At 53.6% G+C, this 19,537-nt stretch overlaps 1 protein-coding gene across 1 annotated transcript in view; it reads right to left on the reverse strand.

The window, feature by feature from the left end:
* CHCHD6 (coiled-coil-helix-coiled-coil-helix domain containing 6) overlaps positions 1–16,063 on the reverse strand; it is a 125,903-nt gene extending 109,840 nt beyond the window's left edge. Inside the window, exons 1-4 of the mRNA XM_060021528.1 lie at positions 15,938–16,063; positions 5,571–5,679; positions 2,911–2,983; positions 1,169–1,313 (exon numbers count right to left, since the gene is read on the reverse strand). Of these exons, the coding sequence (XP_059877511.1) occupies positions 1,169–1,313; positions 2,911–2,983; positions 5,571–5,679; positions 15,938–16,024 (414 nt within the window). The 5' untranslated portion in view covers positions 16,025–16,063. The remainder of the gene's footprint in view (positions 1–1,168; positions 1,314–2,910; positions 2,984–5,570; positions 5,680–15,937) is intronic.
* Between the last annotated feature and the right edge of the window lie 3,474 nt (positions 16,064–19,537).

The following is a 19,537-nucleotide window of genomic DNA, read 5'->3' on the forward strand; positions in this document are numbered from 1 at the left end:
GAGTTCTCTGAGCTGCTCTAGCAAGTTAACCCAACCTGAGGAGGGGGCCGTGGGAACCTCTCATCTACAGCCGGTGGGTCAGAAGCACACGTGACAACCTGGCTTCAACTGGCATCTGAAGTTGGGGGAGAGGTCGGGGGGGGCAGCCCGATGGGACCAAGCCCTTAACCTGGGGATCTGATGCCACCGCGGGGAGACAGTGTCACAACTGAGCTGAACTGTAGGAAACGCGGCTGGTGTGAATCCCTTGGACGTGTGGGAACACCCCACACTCCCCCACTGAGAGAATTAATACTTCCTGACAGTCCTAGCTCTCTCCGGACGCCCACCCCCACCTCCCCGCAAACGCGATTAGAAAAGAGCCCCAGCTCCAGCCAACGGAGCGCTCCCGGTTCCCTGTGCCGAGGGCTGGCCCAGCCACAGGCCCTGGTGCCGTCCAGGCAGAGGGATGTCAGAGGACCTGTGCTGGGGCTTCCGGAACAACCTCCTCCTGCTGCTGAGTGTGACTGCGTCCGCAGGAGAGGGTACCCGGGCCGTGATGACGTGGTGGCCCCTGGGGCACTGTGACCTCTCTTGCTGTGACACGCAGCCTGCACCCACAGCAGAAAGACCTGATGGTACCTCCCATCGGTTAAATGTACCCAGAATGGCAACAGCCAACACACTGTGCTTCCGTGATCTGCCAGCACTGCTGGGCCCGGACTCACCACCTCCTCTTGAGCCGCAGGCAAGCCCGAGTGTGACCACCAGACAGTCCGAGACGCTCCCTGGGGCTGGAGGATGCGCCCCAGCCAGTGGGCAGACAGCTCGGCTCCGCACCCAGGGTGACTTCTCCTTCTGTTTCTCGCTTGTTGCAAGGCCCCAAGCCCACAGTACTCTCCCTCTGCACCCTCCTGGAACACATGTCCTCACAGCATTTACACCTATGAGGTTCCGGGACCCAGCACCCAATGATCCAGCTCTCACTGTGCAGACCTGAGGCCACAGGCCACAAAGCAAATCAATGACAGAGCCGGGGCTATAAGAACCGCCCCCCCTGCTCCTGGTCCCTAGAAAGACACCCTTTCCACAGAGGAGAAGCTGGGACTTTGGACCCATCAGGTTCCAGGGCCAACCTCTGCTTCCCAGAGCCACTGAGCCAGGAGGCCAGCCAGGGACCCACACTCACCAGCTGGGCGGACCGATGCGTCTCCGGGTCCATGCCGCCCTCCCCCTGCCGCAGGGACGCGCTCCGGGGCTTGGCAGCCGCCTCTTTGTCCCTCGTCACCACCTGGAGCAGCTCGTCCTGGACCACGGCCTGCCCCCTGTCACACCTGGGCCAGGGAGAGACAGGAGACGCAGATGCAGACGCAGCTCGCTTCATCTGCCAGGGACCAGGGACGTGAAGGCTGGTGGAACGCTGTGGCGCCAGAGAGGGTCAGGCACCAGTGACAGTCCCCAGGAGTGGTGTGTGCAGGGACAGTGTGACACTTTCTCAGCCAGAACAATACAGATTGGGAGCAGAAGGCCTGACAACCAGGTGAGGAATCAGACAGCCAAACGCCAAATGAGAGATCCTCGGGGCACGGGATCAACCCTCACTCGAGCCGCTCCTTTAGAGGGGCGGGGCGGGGGGGGGAGCCCACCTCCCCCACCTGCGGGCAGGAAGGTTCAGAAGCAGCAGCCTTGCTTTTGAACATTCAACTCTCCATCCTGAACGCGTCCCTATCCTTGGACCTGTTTCCAGTCTTCCTAATAAAATCATCCTAGGGAGAAAAAAAAGTTACTGGCCCTGAGATGTTCTCAGAAGTGTTATTTATTAGGGTGTAGAAAACGCACACAGTGAAGGGGCCGCGGCAGGTCGGCCTGGGGGCACGTGACAGACGTGAGGCCCTCCGCGCCACGCTGCCCACCATGCCATGCGCGGCTTTAAAACCGAGCACCCACATACGGCGCCTTCAGCAATAGAAACACTTACGATGAGGTGCAACAAATGGAAGATAATTAGAAGACTGGTAAAAACAGCAAGATACAAAATTTTACATGACTTTGAAAAAATAACCCTAAACTAGAGGAAAGAAGACATTTGAAAGAAACAGTCCAAAATACTAACAAGGGATGATGAATCTATGGGCGGTTTTTTCCTTTCATATATATTATCCTAAGTCTTCCATTAGCATGTGTTACTTCAACATTTTTAAAATGTTTAAAAGCATTTTTTTAAAAAGGTTCTGGTTATTTATTTTTGGGAGGTCTCTGGGGATTAAGGACTGGAAATTCTCAGAAGGTGGGGTCTTGACCCCTGACCACGGAACAGCCATGGCTGGGCTGACCTGCAGAGGGAGCCGTCCAGCCGTGGTTGACCAGGGGCCCCTAAGCTAACTCTGAGTCCCTGTTACAGAGGCCACGGCCTGGAGGCTGCAGACGAGGTCCCTCAGTACCAGGCGACAGCTCACTGAGTCAGCGCTGTGACAACTCCACGCCGGGCCCCGCGGACCACACCCCAGGGAGAAGGGTGCTCAGCTCCGCCTTCCCCGAGGCCTGGAGACTCACGGTGCACTCTGGGGACCTCTGGGCCCGGCCACTGGCCTACCAGCCCCCGGGCAGGGAAGCTCTTGGGCTGTGGCCTGTGCTGGGAGAGGCCACCCACACCCTGGAGCCTGTCCATGGAGGCAGTTCCTGCAAACAGAGCGGCACGCACCAGGCTAGCAGTGCGGCCACTCGGCCATTTAGTCCTGGCCCTCCCACACCCGGGAGTGTCTTCATCTGAACACTGGGACTCGTGCCACCTAAATCACAGGCTTGGCATCCCACCTAAATAAGATGGCATTTGTGACGCAAACACTCCGGCCTTTAGGAGGAGAAGGTAGCCGGGGAGGAAGGCGCGTTGGGCCGGGGCGCAGGGCCGGGGTGGGTGGGCCCTCGGCTCACCTCCTGAGGAGATCCACCTCCGCCCCCGAGGGCCGCCGGCCACCGCCACTCTCCGGCCTGGGCGATTTAGACTCTGCAAAGGGGGAGAAGAGAAGGTCAGTCCATCAGCAGCAACCCATGGACGGACAGAGGCACAGTGTCACCCAGGAAAGGGCCCAGGACGTCACCCCATGGACGGATGTGCCCCAGGCAGACACAGAACACAGCCTTACTCTGTGGTTAGCAGAGGGGTGGCCCGAAGGCCCCTCTGCCCGTCTCCTGCATAGGACGGCTTGGTCGCTGGGTCAGCGTGGACACCTGAGTGCAGTGGTCCAAATCCCCCTTCCTCCCTCTGCGGCCACTGGGAATCCAGGTCACCTTCCCCAGAGGCCAGACCGGCTGAGGGAAGCTCTGCTCTGTCCAAGCTGAGAGCACAGCTCCGGGGTGTCGGCTGGCTTGGCAGGGCGGGGGCCATGGGGGGAGACTCCTCGTGCCTGGTTTCTCTCAGACCCCTTTCTGTAGGGTTCCGATCCTGAATGTGGCCAACGCCCCACTTAAGGACATCTATGTCACCTTTCACCTGCTTCACCTCTAGCGTCACTGGGCCCTTTAAGCTGTCGCAGTAGGTCTACCTTCCCATGGCCGAGAACCACCCAGGCCCACGCCTCTCCCGGAAGGCCGGGCAGGCGCTCTGGGCCAGGGAGGGCAGCCCTCGGGGCCGCACCAGGTCCTCGGCCGGGAACGTGCCAGGCACCGTTGCCTGGTGTGGATGTGACGTGAACGCTCCCTGGGCTTAGGGCCTGACTTACAACAACTCTAGTGACGTAAGGTCTATCACGTTTATTTCTGCTTTCTATACAGTTTTCCTTTTTCATGACTACAAAAGTAACGCGTGCACCCACCACAGAGCCTGTGGCCGGACCCCCGCGCCCACGCTCCGCGGCAGCCTGCAGGTTCAAGTGTGTCAACCCTCCACGGAGCTGGCTCTCGTCACCTCTCTGACCGTTTGTACACATTCTCCATGCAGCCATCAGAGGGCTTCAAGGACTCTTTACATATGAACACTGCTCCCTCCCTGTCGGTTCTGCTCCCTAGTTTGTCACTCTTTGTGCATTCATTTCTTCTAAACTGTCTCCAATCATTCAGTCACAGCCCCCACTCCTCCTCTTCATTTAAGGTCTCTTCGCCTGACACGGGGTTAAGAGGCTGCCTGCCGCTCTCGCTGTATGACTGCGCCTCTCCCAGTTCAACTTGTGACTTCCTCTGACACGCATTTGGCGTATGGTTTGGCACAAGGGTTTAATTTTAACTTCTTTTTCTATCTTGTTCTATCACTAAAGTAAAAGCAGACACTGGATTTTAAAAGTAAAAGTATTTTAAAATTCATCCACTTCAGGGCATTCCGCCCATGCTGACAAATCCAGCCCTCAGAACCTCCAAACTCACTCACTCTCAAACAGCAAAATACTTTGTTAAACCAAAACCGAATGATAGATGAACCACTCTTCTTGCTTTTTAAACTGCTCAAACGTAGCAAGACTGAAACAAATGCTTCTTTTCTCTTCCAAGGCTGAACCTGACGTGGCCTGACATATTTCAGCCATTTTCGCCCTCTGCCTCTCCCCTTCCTACAGCTCACTCACGCATGTGAGGCCTCTTCAACCCTCTCTCCAGCCGGCCGGAGAGACGGTGAGGATGACCCCCCGGAAAAGGACGAGGGCGTCTTCTGTGGGCTTCTGCTGCGTGTCGCACTGTCGCGTGACACTGTAAGCCACAGGCTTGCGCATGCGGCTCCTGACGGGAGCTGGGCTGCCCTGGGGGAGGGTCCCTGTCTCCCTGCCTACACGTGCCAGCGCGCGCCTCGTGACCGCATCCCTGGCCGGCACTCAGGACATGCCGGGTGGACAAGCAAGGTGCGGCCTCCTATGCGCTCGCACCCGAACGGGGCCGATGGGCGGAGAAGACAGCTCCAACGTGAGGCCGCAGTCACTCACTGGGGGTCGGGACGGCATCCATGCCCCACACGGCCAGGCCCCTCCAGCCCGTCAGCGTACAACTCACACCTCAGGTTACAGCAGGGGGACCCAGATTCTCATCAACGAGCTCTTCTCATTAATCAGCTGTCACGAGGACTTTTCCTGTTTGTAGTGTCTTAATATTTCCGCACCACACGTTCTCCACTCAAACGCTAGTGTTCCTTGGTGTTTGTTAACAGGAGTCACTTGGAGAAAAGCACAGGTTTCTTCACCTGTGACGGACACGACAGTGGGGAACAAAAGCGCTTCCAGTCCGGCTCAGGCAGCAGCTCCACAGCGAGCTGGGGAAGGAGCCGGGGGCACGGGGTGGCGACCCTCCTGGAAGCCCCACGAGCACCGTCCCAGGAGCTGGGCCAGGACCCCGGAGCGTGAGGGCAGGTCAGAGCTCTGGGGCTGGCGCCAAGGTCACCCACTCACTGCTTACGTGCGGAGAAGCTGCAACAGTGGGGAACTTCCGGCCCTGGTCATGGTCACAGAGGCTCTGACTACACGGCGCTGCAGTCCTTGAACAGGACAGCACCCGGTTCGGGGGCCACTCTCTCGTGGGGAGCGCTCACGTCATGCACCGCCCGCGGGCTCAGCCGGCAGCTCATGTCCAGGAGGAGCGCCCACTCCGTCCCCGTGCAGAACTGCCACCCGGCCTACCTTTCTCCCGGCCTTCAGAGGAGACAAGGGCGGCAGCTGCAGGGGTCAGCGGCCCCACTCTGGAAGGCTGGCCAGGATCTTTCATGCGGTTGACCACGTTTTCAGACAGCTGTGGGAAGGATCGAGGGGAACAGTTAAATGACAGAACCCTCTGGAAGTGACGACTCCCCTCTACCCATGCCCCAGATTTCTGAGCAGACTAATCCTGCAAGACCAACTCCAATAACGTAAGGAATTCCACACAGAAACCTCTCGTGCTGGCCTGGCACCCGCCAGGTCAACGCCACGCCCAGCCTGGGCTCCACGGGCCACAGCGTGTCCCCCACTGGCTTCCCGGCTGCACCTTCTGCTCCCACACACTCAGCAGACCCCGAGTTCCCCTTCTTCTCTCCTGCCCTGAATCCGTTCTGCTGAGAACCACTGCAGCCCCACCCTGTACAGAGGGTGGACGCCTCCAGCTGTGCAAACCTCACCCTTCCCTGTGGGTGTCCCAGGGTCCCTCTACGGTGGGCTCTTCCAGACAGCACCCGAGTTAAGGACCGTTTCTCCCAATCCTTTCCCTGTTACAACAGGCGCACCTCTTAGGAAGTGTCTCACATTCTGTGGGCCTCGTCTAATGGCCTGTAAACACCCTGAGGGCCGGGGCCGCCTCTCCCTCCCATCTGAGTCCCACCAGGGCCACCGTCACAGCAGAAAATCCAGCACGGCCTGGCTCATTTCACCCTGGCTCCCCCAGTGACGACCGGATGATCAAATCTTTCCCTCATTGTGGAGGAAGTGAAATGGGTACGAGGGTGTCATAAAACACTTGACTGAAATGAAACAGCCAGCGAGGGATGAATCCAGAATAAAAGCCCCTAAGAGTTGACATCAATAAATATTTATTAAGTGCCCAGTACGTGCAAGGCATCACAAAGCACAGCGAGGGGAGACGTTAGATGACTTGAGGACCGAGTCCACCATCCGCAGCTCCACTTCAGGGATCCAGGCGAGGAAAGTGCTCCCACGTGTGCACAGCAGCGCTGGACTCGCACGGGAAAAGGAAACAACATACTAGCAACGACAGGCAGTGGTGAGAGAAATGATGGTGCGCCTCCTATGAAACACCGCGGAATTGTCGAGAAAGGACAGGTAAGACGTGTGCCTGCCATGGAAGGATGCCACCGCTGACCCGGGAGTCAGAGGACACTTTGTATCTCGACTTTGTAAAACAGATACACAATTATAAAGACGCAGACCTGCGATATATACACGTTGACCTTGGCACACACACATTCCCCATGTACGCATCCACTCGGGGCACACACCAGACGTCCCGGGGTGTGTCCTGCACGTGGGACAGGAGCGGCCGGGCCAGGACGTTCACTTTGGCACTTCTGTGTTTCAGTTTTTTACCATGAACGTTTCTTTCAGCAAGTAAAGATTATAATAATAATAACTGAGTCCCTCTAGTATTTAAGACAGATACAAATCAAATAGCTAATTAATGATTATAGAACAAGAGAAGACCAAGCACACACAGCAGCGGAAGAGAATTGAGAACCCACAAATAAACCTATACATCTGTACTCAACTGACTGACAAGGGTGCCAGGACCATTTAATGGGGAAAGAATAGTCTCGTCAGCAAAGGGTGCTGGGAGAGCTGGACATCCATGTGCAAAAGGATGAAGTTAGACCCCTACTTCACACCATATACAAAATCTGACTCAAAAGGGATCAGAGGCCTAAATGCAGGAGTTAAAACAATGAAACTCTTGGAAGAAAACACAGGCGTCAATCTTTTTGACCTTGGCTTTGGCAGTGAATTTGTAGATATGCCACCAACAGCATGAGCAATCAGAGAAAACATATACTGAACTTCATCAAAATTAGAGTTTCGTTTTTCAAAAGACACAATCAAGTAAGCTGAAAAGACAGCCCACAGAATCTGCAAATCATGTATCTGACAAGGGACATGTATCTAGAATATACAAAGAACTCCCACAACTCAATAATACGAAGAAAAACAACCGAATTTAAAAATGGGCAAAGAATCAGAATAGTCATTTCTCCAAAGAAGATACACAAATGGCCCATAAGCAAATGAAAAGATGCTCTCATTCTCATGAGAGAAATGCAAATTCAAACCACAATGAGATACCACTTCACACCCACTAGAATGTCTATAACCAAGAAGTCAGATAGTGACAAGTGCTGGCAAGGACATGGAGAAGCTGGAACCCTGATACACTGCTGGTGGCAAATAAATGGTGCAGCCACAGTGGAGAACAGTCTGGGAGTTCCTCAAAAGTCAACACAGAGTCACCACTAGGCCCAGCAATCCCACTCCCGGGTACCCACTCAAGACAAATGCAAATACACATTCACAGCGGGTTGCACGTGCACATTCACGTCAGCATTATCTGTGATGGCCAAAGGTGGAAACAACCCGAATAACCATCAACTGACGGGCAGGTGAATAAAAATAATGGAACATTAGCCACAGAAAGGGATGGACTACTAACGCAGGCCACACCGTCGTGCTCAGTGAAGGAAGCCAGACACAAAAGGCCGCATACATGTGTGAAACGCCCAGAACAGGCGAATCTCTAGAGACAGACACTAGATGGGCTGCCTGGGGTTTGGGGGAGGGGGGAAACGGGGACTAACGGCAAAGGGTGAGAGGTGGATTTCTCCACCTATCAATATTACAGGGGATCTGTATTTCAAAAATATGTCTTTAAAATCTGTGAAGCATGTTAGTGGTTAAGCACTGGGAAAGAATAAAATACAGTCCGGCAGGGCCGGGTGCACACGGGGTGGCAGGAAGACCCCGCAGAGGAGATGGCACTAACCGGAGACCACCGCCCTGGAGGGAGGAGGCCCCGCCACAATCCCATCTTGAGATCCAAGAAAAAAGGGTCTAGTTCCGAGCAGAGGGGAGGACGAGTGCACAGCCTCTGAGAGGGGCCGAGTCTGGCCTGTCCAAGGACCTGACGAAGGCGTGTGTGAGAGAGGCTGCACCAGATGACCAGGCCGGAGAGGCACACCGAGATCTCACGCCCAAACGTGACCCAAGGGCGAGGGAAGGCGCTGGCCCGAGTCAGCAGCCAGCTAGCCCTCCACGGCCACCGCTGCGGCCACTCACGCGCCGCCTTCCGAGCACCCTCTGAGCGCACCCTGCTGCTCTCGCGCGTCCTGGCCCACGGCTCCCCCGCGCAGGCTGAGCACCGGCATGTTCCAGACCAGCTGGGTCCTTCAGCGGCCCCTGGGGCCCAGACACCTGACCCCGGGGAGGCGCTGCCCTCCTGTGGCTCTAAGAAGATTCCTCTGCTTTGCCTGCGGCTGTTGCTGTGGAGATTTTGCTGGCTAGTCCTCCAGTTTTCTGTGAGCTGAAATTAGATCCACAGATTTAAATCCGAGTATCTGGACGAGAAGAGTCCTGGAGGCCCCCCTAGAAAGGTGGCAACCACCGACGCCCACGGGGCCAGGCAGGTGACAAAAACAAACGAGGCGGGCCTGGCAGCAAAGCGGGAGTGCCAGGACAACGTGGCGAGGACGGGAGACAGCACAGCCCCGCAGAGGGTGGCTACTTCACAGCTCCAGCCGAGGGGCGCCCCTGGAAACGTGGACCAGACTTTCAATTCTTCCCCAAAAAACTGAAAATTGAATTGATGTAACGCCTCCAAGTTTTAAATGTTGTCGATTAATACCACAAAGTTTCTGGGCTGATGGTTTCATCCAAGAAATATGGAGCCAGTAGCTTAAACCTCTGCCCAGCGAGGATCTTGCTGACTTGAGCCCGGTTCCGGGTCACATGCTGGGGCCACAGACCAGCAGACGAGGTCCTGCTCACGGGGCAGAGCTCCCCCCACCCAGGACGGTGACCAGCGACAGCACAGAGGGAACCCCTGAACTGGTCGCAAGGCCAAGGAGGAATTTAGCCAAGGAAGGGAGAGAGCCCTGCAGACAGAGGCGCACAGCTCGAAACAGCACGGCAGCACGTGTCCTCCCCGAGGGACGGGCGGCGACAGGAGAAGGTGGCACCAGCACACAGAGGGCCTCGGGAGCCAGGCCCAGGAATCTGCATTGAACCTGGAGACAGCGGGAAGCGCGGATGGGTGGGAAGTAAGCGGGTCGCACCTCAGCTTTAACCCTGAACGATCACTGACACCACCAGCTGGGGGGGCCGTCTCTGAGAGCGAGGCCGCTGGGCCTGGAAGGGAGGGACCTCCACTGGGACTGTCTGGATTTTATCTCCACTGCCTGAGAGCTGCTCAAAAGTAAAATGTACCTTTTAAAAACACATTACCCTGCTAGTGCCAGGAAGTACAGATTTGTGGCAGGCAAGCATGTTGGGAGAAAGAACAACTTGTCAGATGGGCAAGGGGAAGGTGGGGCGGGCCTGAATGAGATCAAGAGTTCCTGAGGGTAAAAAGGAGAGGATGAAACAGAAGCAGCTGGAAGGGAAGACACAAGAGTTGACATCAGATGCAGAGAAAAAGGGCACGTGGGATCAGCTTCCTGCGTGGGGACCAGCTGATGAACCTTCACACGTCAGGAACAGGGAGAGTGGGAGAGGCAGTGGGGGGATGCAGTGAATCACAGGCGCCCAGGAGACTTGCAGGGGGACATGGCCAGCAGCATGGGGACACCTGTGGTCTGGGTGTTTAAAACCCGGAGGTAAACAGCTCACAAATGAGGACAAAAGAGATGACCGGGGTGGAGTGCAGGAGGGCAAGAGGGTGGAACCAGGCAACGCTCTGCAGAGACGGCAGGTGGGATCCTGGAGACCAGGGCTGCTGTGGAAGACATGCGGTGACCTCTCTCCAGGGTGGAACCCACCGGGTCCAAGACCCTTATGTTTATGATCAACTGATGTTCACCAAGGTCCCAAGGTAATTCAAATGGGGAAAGGACAGTCTTTTCAACAAATGTAGTTTGAGAAAATTAAATATTTCACACAAAAAAGATGGATTTAGAGCAGACTTCACCAAGCTCTAGTGCTCGAGCCAAATCCAACTCAACGCTTGATTTTATAAATAAAGTTTTACTGGAACATAGCCACACCCATTCATTTACATATTGTCTACGGCTGCTTTCACCCAAAAATGGCAGAGTGATTCGCCAACCCGATTTAGAGCCTTACTTCACATCATACACAAAAATTAACTAAAAATGGATCACAGACTTAAGTATAAAAGCCAAAACTCTTAGATGAAAACATATGAGAAAATTCCTATAACCTTGGGTTAGGCAAAGATTACTGGGATATGATGCCAAAGCCCAATCACTAGAAGAAAAAAAATAAGTTAAACATCATCAAAATGACAAATGTTTGCACTTCAACGACACCATTAAGAAAAGGAAAAGACGAGCCACAGACTGGGAGAAAATATCTGCAAATCGTAATACGATAAAGGGCTGATAACTCAATAAAAAGGACAAACAACCCCATCAAAAGCTACTAAAAGTGGGCAAAAGATTTGAATACGCATTTCACCAAAAAACAAATATATCTGGGCAGGAAATAAGCACATGAAAAAACATTCAACATGAATAGTTATTAGGGAAACACAAATTCAAACCACAACGAGGTACCACTTCACACTCACTGGAATTGCTATAGTCACAAAGATGATAACAAGTGTTGGTGAGGGTGTGGAGAAACCGGAAGCCTCATATCCTGCTGAGGGGGATGTAAAACGGTACAGCCCCTTCAGAAAACAGTTTGGCAGCATCTCAAAAAGTTAAACCTAATAATTCACCAAAGTCATAAGCAGAATGACCCATCAATGCTACTCTTACGTTATCTACCCGAGAGAAATGAAAACAAATGACCACAAAAAACCTTATGTACACATGCTCACAGCGGCATTACTCATAATAGTCAAGAACTGGAAACAACTCCAATACCCATCAGTCTGACTGAATACACGAAGTGCAGAATATCCATACGATGAGATGCTATTCGGCAATAAAAAGGAACTCCTAATACATACCACACCGTCCAGGAGCCAACGCCAAGAACATGGTGCTAAGTGAAGGGAACTGGACATGAAAGACGCACGATGTACTTCCATGAAATGCCCGGAAAAGGCAAACCACACAGAGGCAGAAGGCTTAGTGGTTACCTGGGGCGGGGAGTGGGAGTGGGGAGTGACTGCAAATAGGTACAAGGGAACTTCTGAGGCCTCGTAAACGTTCTAACATCCCACTGTGCTCAACTCTGTAAATTTGCTTTAAAAGATTTATAGCAACTCTGTAAATTTGCTTTAAAAAAATCCCTGAAATGGTGAATTTTACATGTAAAATACTTTTCAATAAAGCCATTTTTTAAAAAGTCACTATCATCAGATAAAATCTTTCCAAAGCTCCACCCCTGAATAGAGAACCACAATGTCGCCTCCAGAGAAACGTGTGAACAGCCCTGCATCACCCGTCTAGCCTCATCACCTGGCCAACTTCCTCCACCATCCCAACCTCTGTGCGGCTGCCAAGCACACAGCTATGGAGCCGGAAAGTTTGAGCTTCCTGCTCTACCACCAACTCGCTGTGACCGGGGGTTCCTTCACCCCCTTGAACCTGCTTCCTCACCTCTGCATGGGGATGAAATCTCCCAAGGTCAGCCTGGGGCCCAGGTGACGCAGTGCCCTGAGACTACTCAGCCCAGAGCAGAGCAGCCTTTCCCCGCTGGCCCAGGCCCGTCGTCACTGTCAGCTCATCCAAGCAGCACTGTCTGAGCAGCCCACCTGCACAGGAAGCCCCATCACTCTCCGCATCCTTTTTGTTTTCTCCGTGGCGCTTGCAATTCTTATTCTTCTGCCTCGTCTTTCTTTCTCTTGGTCAGTTCCCCCTCCTGGGATGAGGCTTCCATGAGGCAGGGCCCTGTGCATTGTCCCCTGTAGTCTCCGCCAGGCCAGGCCCAGTTCACAGTGAGCGCTTGCTGAGGTGGCGGTGAAGCGGTACCCACACGTCGGGGACGCCTGGCCTCTCTGGTGTGGGCACACGGGGAGCTGTCCCTTGTGTCCCTCGACCTCCTCCGAGATCTTCCCTTCAGCAGTGGTCCCGACTTGCCTCCCGTGGCAATGAATGATGGTAAAGGTGGTATAGCCCTGAGGGTGAAACGAGCCTGGGGACACAGCTAGAGCAGCAGCCTCGGGAAGCGACCTGGGAAGGGGAGCGGGAACCGAGTGGATGGAAGAGGCAAAGGCTGGAGAACAGCCAGGGGTCTGCAGGTTGACATGCAACCAACTTCAGCTGAGTCACCAAAGATGGCTGTGCAGGGGCAGAGGGGACAGTCACACACGGGATGTTGTGGCTACGTGTGTACCTCCTCTTACTGGAGGATGAAATGAAACACACTGGTTGAAATGAAATCTTTATGTATTTCACACATGCTTGCTCTGAAAAACAGAGGTGAATATAATTGCAGCTTTTTGCATTAATTAAATTTCTTTTACCTTCCTCGGAATTAGGGCTTGAACTCACTATGTAAACTTATGCAAATGAGTGTGCAAACTAGCAAGGTCCTGTCATTTCATTTTAAGGAAAGTAGAATGCTTTCCAGGACCAGGTCGGGGGGATTAAATACAAGAGGTCTTTAAGAATATTTAACGTTTGGACTTCCCTGGTGGCACAGTGGTTAAGAATCCGCCTGCCAATGCAGGGGTCACGGGTTCGATCCCTGGTCCGGGAAGATCCCACATGCCGCGGAGCGACTAAGCCCGTGCGCCACAACTACTGAGTCTGTGCTCTAGAGCCCACGAGCCACAACTACCGAAGCCAGGGCTCCTAGAGCCCATGCTCTGCATCAAGAGAAGCCACCGCCATGAGAAGTCCATGTACCGCAATGAAGAATAGCCCCCGCTCTCCACAACTAGAGAAAGCCCGTACGCAGTAACAAAGACCCAACGCAGCCATAAATAAATAAATTTATTTTTAAAAAATAAAAAAGAATATTTAACTTTCTCTGAAGGAGCAGGCAGATGTTCTTCTTTGGCACACACCTCCTATACCTTCTATTAAATTAACTTCTCGTTTGGTTCAACCAATGATCTTTTCTAGTGATTTTCACTCATCTGCTTAAAGACAAGGTGGACTTCCCAACCCTCGAGTCACTTTGCTAGCAGGAAAAACCTTACATCAAACACTGCACTGCCATCACCTCCTTTCTCTGGTCTCCCTCTCTCAAAACAGGCACACGAGTGGATGGAAAGAAGGATGGAAGGATGAAAGGATGGAAGGATGAAAGGATGAAAGGATGGAAGGATGGAAGGAAGGAAGGAAGGAAGGGGTCTCAGAACATGGGGCAGTGCCCCCAATTGTATGCCTCTAGACAAGTTCTTTATTCTCTCTGATGAGTTTGCCCAAAGCTCCCTCTAGTTTTAACAATCTCTGGTAGAACTAACCACCCTGTCAGGACAGCTAGAGGCTGTCACAGAATTTTCACACTGCCTTGCATATCACTGGGAGTATGCAGGGTAGCTTGGAGCCGTGAAAAAAGGCTATTTCTTGTACCCAAAAAGATCTGGGTTAAAGTCCCAGAAGTAACACCTTGGGCAAACTCCTTAACCTCTCTAAGCCGGATTCTCCATTTTTAAAGAGAATTTGTACTTTGCAGAACTGCTAAGAGAACTAGAAATAAAACGTGCCTGTCTGATATAAAACCCAAAAGAGATGATGCTCCTCTGTCCACTTAGAAGACGTTCCCACCATTGTAAAGCAATTATACTCCAATAAAGATGTTAAAAAAAAAAAAAAGACGTTCCCTTAGAAGACCCTGACTGACTGAACTTTCCGACACTCTCCAAAGCAGGGGACAACAGCGGGAGAGCGCCCACACAGAGCTTGGGGCATCTTTCTAAATTCCGATTCGGCTACGGCCTCTCACCTTCCAACGTGAGCGGAGCCGTCTTCTCTCCATTCTGACTTTGCCCCAAGCCAGGTCAAGACTGGATAACACCTAGCAAGTACCAAATATGCTACGTAGGCATGCTAAGAATAGAGGCTCCCACAAAACACTCTGTACTTTTTCTAGACACGTGCACACACATCATCTTATCCAAGGCAGCACCTAGGATTATCCCAGCCTGCCCCCGTTTTTTAAAAGATGTGGTGATAGACTCAGCAGATAAGCTGTTCACCCCAGGTCACACAGCTAATGAGCAACTATCTAGAAGTCACACCTCCTGATGCCCATTTCTTCTTTTTTTTTTTTCTTTTTGGCCACACCACGTGGCATGTGGAACTTCCCCAAGCAGGGATCGAACCCTTGTCCCCTGCAGTGGAAGCACAGAGTCTTAACCACTGGACCGCCAGGGAAGTGCCCTGATGTCCTTTTCTGAGGCAGCTCCCTAATTAACTAATTCACCTATGCCCGGCTCTGTACATCCCATGGACACCTGGTGCCTGCTTCACTGGGGTTCGTCCATTTAATCACTCAGCAAAGGTTTACAAAGCACCCACTACGTGCAAGGCAGAGGTGCAGGAGCAAGCAGAGCACCCAATGAACAGTCCCTGGAGTCCCGCTGAGCGCAATCCCAGCTCCCGGCTTGTTACCTAGGTGACCCTGGATAAGTACCTCATGTCTCAACGCCTACCCTGTCCCCCATCCATAAAATGGGCGAACAGAATCCGACCTCTCGCAGAGCTGTTGAGAATTAAACGACAGGGTACCCGTCAAGGGTTTAGCACAACCCATGGCCCCCACTAAGCACTCAAGCGTGAGCTGCTTTTATTCTTCCTCTAGAGTCTGGGGATAGAGTCTGCAGTCACACAAGAGCCTTGGCCTCAAGCAGCTTACACTGCGGTCGGAAACACACGAAGAAGTAAAGCATCAACAGAAGTTTCAAATGGAGATGAGCGAGCGCTAGGACAAAAACCAGTGTGCGACCGCGGGGATGGGCAGGCACTGCGGACTGAATGGTCAGGAAAGGACCCTCACGTGAGACCTGAACTACAAGAACGCAAGAGCGGATATAAGGCAAACTGGGGGCGCGAACACAACCCGTGCGGAGATCGCGAGCCGAGCAGGCCGGCACCTCGAGGGACAAGGAGGCCCTGAGGCCAGCGAACAGGGAGCGGGGGTTTGGGGGGGACTGGCACGGGAGGTGGTCAGTCAGGTCAGCAGCGCGGCTCCGGAACCCAAGGGGGGGCGGCTCGTTGTCCTCGTACACGCTTGGGCGTCCGCGGGCGGCGAGGGCACAGGATCAAACGTCCAAGGCGCACCCGGGCAGGGGTCCAGGTAATGAGGCCCCGCCCCCCGGTCTCCGTCCGTCCTCCCACCCTGAGGAGGCCAGGCCTGCGGCGCCCTCCGAACTCGCGGCCCTCTCGCGGCGAGCGCCGGCAGACGCCTCCACGCCCGCCCGCCGGCCGCCCGCTCACCCGGATGCCCTGCAGCACCCGGACCCGCTCCTCCTGGTCCATCCCGAGGGACGCCCTTCGGCCCTCGCGGCTCTCGGTGATGCCCATGGCGGGAGGGGGCTCCGGTGCGCCGGCGTTTACGGGACCGGCGCCACCTGCCAACAAGGCCGCGTCCTATTGGCCGAAGCTCGAGGCTCAGCCAATCGCGGCGCGGGCCGCGCGGCGTTGTGGGGGCTGTAGTCTCGCGGTGGCCGCCCACTGGACCAGGAGCACGAGGCGCAGCGCCCAGACGGCGCGTGGCCAGATGGCTGGCCGAGGAGCGTAGCCGCGGTGACCGCGACACCACCATCGAGGAGGCCGCGCTGGGCGGGCGGAGGCGCTGCAGGTTTGCGGTGAAAAGACGGAGAGCCTGAAGGCGCTGAGGAAGACAGCGACGTCGCGGTGCCAGGAGAGAAGCTGGCGGGAGGCCCCCCTCTGTGGGGGAGGCGGTGGAGGAAGAACTTCGTGCAAAGGCCCTGAGGCAGGAGGAGAGCGAGGGCCCAGCGTGGGCCCCGAGTGCGGGAGGGTGCAGAGCAGACCCGGAGGCGGGCTGAAGGTCAGAGTGGAGAGGGCTTTGTCGGCGGGGCCAGAGCTTGTTCTAAAGTTCCGGGGAGGACAGTGAACGGCCCTCGGCGTTGAGGAGACACGCACCGTGTATCCAGCGTCGTGTTCACGCCTGTCTCGCGGGCTCACACGTGTGATGGACGCGGTGACTGCGGCTCACAGCCTCGGCCACCTGAACCCAGCCCCCTTTTGTTCTCTGAGCTGCTGACTCGCGTTGATCTGCCACAGTAGGCCCGGAGCTGAGTTTGGGATCTGGAACTGGGGAACCCCCGACTGCTCCATGAAATAGTAAGGGTCATTTGGAGCCTTTTCGAACCTGGAAGGGAAGCGGGGAAGAGCAGAGGGTGGAAGAGAAAGTGAGATGCTCTGAGATGAGACCAGCTTGGGTGAAGAAGACGGTGGACACCGGGGGTGGCGGGGAGGATGGCAGGGGGGGGCGCTAGAGGATTTTTATCCTCTAGGATATCAAGAACATCTGCCAGATTCCTTCAAAATACTTTGATTTGGAAATCTTCCTCCATCTCTTCCCTATAAGTAGAGCCTGAGTAGGGGATTCTGGTGCAAATGGTTTACTGGGGGAGTGCCTCAGGAGAAAGCTGAGATGCCGTCAGAGCTGGGCTCTGGAGCACAAATTATGTCTAGAGTTGGCCCGGCTCGAAGGCAAGGGGACTGGCCTTCTGCTCCCCACAGCATTCGGTCATTGGCAGCCCAGTGAAGCGGGCATCTGTGAGCTCTCAGCAGTCCACACCCACAGCAGCCAGGGGATGGCCTCACGAGCCGGACGGGGCAATTTTAGCATCTACTTCATGTTCCTCACGTTTTTCAAGGTCTCCCGAATACCCTGTGACTGTGGAAGGGGTTATAAAAATTGAGGAAAGGGATGGATTTCACTTCTGAGTTGATGAAATAATTAACCACTGGACTAATTCATCAAAACAAGAGTCAGGGCCACAGGTGACTATGAGACTGTGTGTGGTCTCCCCTGCTCCCACCATGTGCAAACTCCTGGGAGAGAATTGGAATCCCACAAGACAGAGTGGGGTTACACTGACACCAGCATAGCTGAGCCTCATGACAACCCAGCAAGTCGTGTATCCCTACTTCCCTGAAAAGAAAACCAAAGTGCAAAAAGGTGAAGATAGTGACATTATAAATCCAAACAAGGGTGCGGATTTTTTTTTTTTTTTGCGGAACGCAGGCCTCCCACTGCCGCGGCCTCTCCTGCCGCAGAGCACAGGCTCCGGACGCTCAGGCCCAGCGGCCATGGCTCACGGGCCCAGCCACTCCGCGGTATGTGGGATCCTCCTGGACCGGGGCACAAACCCGCGCCCCCTGCATCGGCAGGCGGACTCCCAACCACTGCGCCACCAGGGAAGCCCAAGGGTGAGGATTTTAGTAAAAGCAGTGGCAGAGGAGAGAAAGGGAAGAGAAGTTCATGGTTTCTGAGCACTTTCATGGCACCGGGCTCTATGATGCAGACACACATGCTTTGCATGCAGTTAATCCATGACCAACTCATTTAGTCCTGGAAACCATCCTGAGAGAGTATTACCCCGGTCTAAGGCCCAGGAAATGGAGACTCTGGGGAGGTAAGGTGTTAAGACAGGCCCACTATTTGCTGCCCAGTACCCATTCTCTCCTTCCTTATGACGGAACCCAGCTTCCTTAGGTGTAACAATGTGTCTGGTTAGAAGAATTGCTACCTAAGTTCCCACTGGCCAAACTTGGGACAACTTGAGCATTATAGCAATTTGACAGTTTGAACCTATAACATATTTAACTTTTTAAACAATGCAATAGTCCATGCGTTAAAAGAGAGGGGATGTAAAGAAGGGGAGCGGGTCCTCTTTACAAAAGAATGACAGCAAATCAGTGTGAGATTTAAAAATCGCCACTTTGTGACCGTCAGTGAATTAACTGAATCACAGAAATCAGTGGATCCTAAGCTGCTGAGTGACAACTCCCAAGTCTCCCACAGATTGCTGAACACTCATAAAGAGAAAACCATCACATTGATGAGGCCTGGAGGTCACTTCCTTAACTAAGTGGCTGGACTTAGCATCACAGAGAGTGGGGCAGCATGACGTGATGCCCCTCCCCAGGAGATGTAAGGGACACACAGTGTCCCCTTTGGAGTGTCGTGGCCAAAAATGCGTGACCTGAATCCAATCGTGAGGAAGCAATCAGTCGAATCCAGAATGTGAGCTCCTACAAGACAGCTGTCCTGGACTCTTCCAGGAGGCTAACGTCATGAGAAAACAAGTTTCAAAACATGAAAGAAGCATAACGATGAGACACAGCCGTGAATCTTGATTATATCCTGGATTAAAATGACAGTAACAGCAACAAAGCTATAAAAAGGTACTTGGAACAATTGGGGAAGTTTTATATATGGAATAGTGTCCTAGGTGACATTATTGAATTAAAGTTAATTTTCTTGTTTTAGGGAGATGCATTTGGAAGTATTGGGGGAGTGTCATAGTGTCTACCACCTGCACTCAGATGGTTCAGGGGAAAATGTTAACAGTAGGTGAATCTAGGTGAAATATGTATATTGGAATCCATTTTATCTTCCACTGTTTCTATGGGTTTGAAATTTTTCAGAATAATAATCAGGAAATAAAATTCTGCACTTGGGGAAATAAAAAATACTTCCCTCTCTGGACTCCCTTCTCCTTTGTAGCTGGAGCTGACCGTGTGACCTAGATCTGGTCAGATGGCTCTTGAGCAGTGTGGTACCCGGAGAACAGTGCAGTCAGTGCTAAAGAGAGCAGTGAGATGGGATGCAAGGCTGAGCTCTGCCTCCTGCTAGACCTGTGCCTCTCAGTTTCCTGATATAAGAGTGGTGCTTCCATTACATGGAGTGCTTGCCCAGAGCTTGGACTTAGTGAACTCATTCAGCAATAGCTATTATTATTGAGAGGTTTTTTTTTTTTAAGTAACTTGGCAACCAGTATAGGGCGTGGGGGAGGGGGAGTTGTGTGAGCTGGCGTCTCTTAAATTGGATCCTCCAGAAGC

The sequence above is a fragment of the Delphinus delphis genome, chromosome 10, assembly GCF_949987515.2.
Source record: "Delphinus delphis chromosome 10, mDelDel1.2, whole genome shotgun sequence".
In the NCBI taxonomy this organism is placed as follows: domain Eukaryota; kingdom Metazoa; phylum Chordata; class Mammalia; order Artiodactyla; family Delphinidae; genus Delphinus; species Delphinus delphis.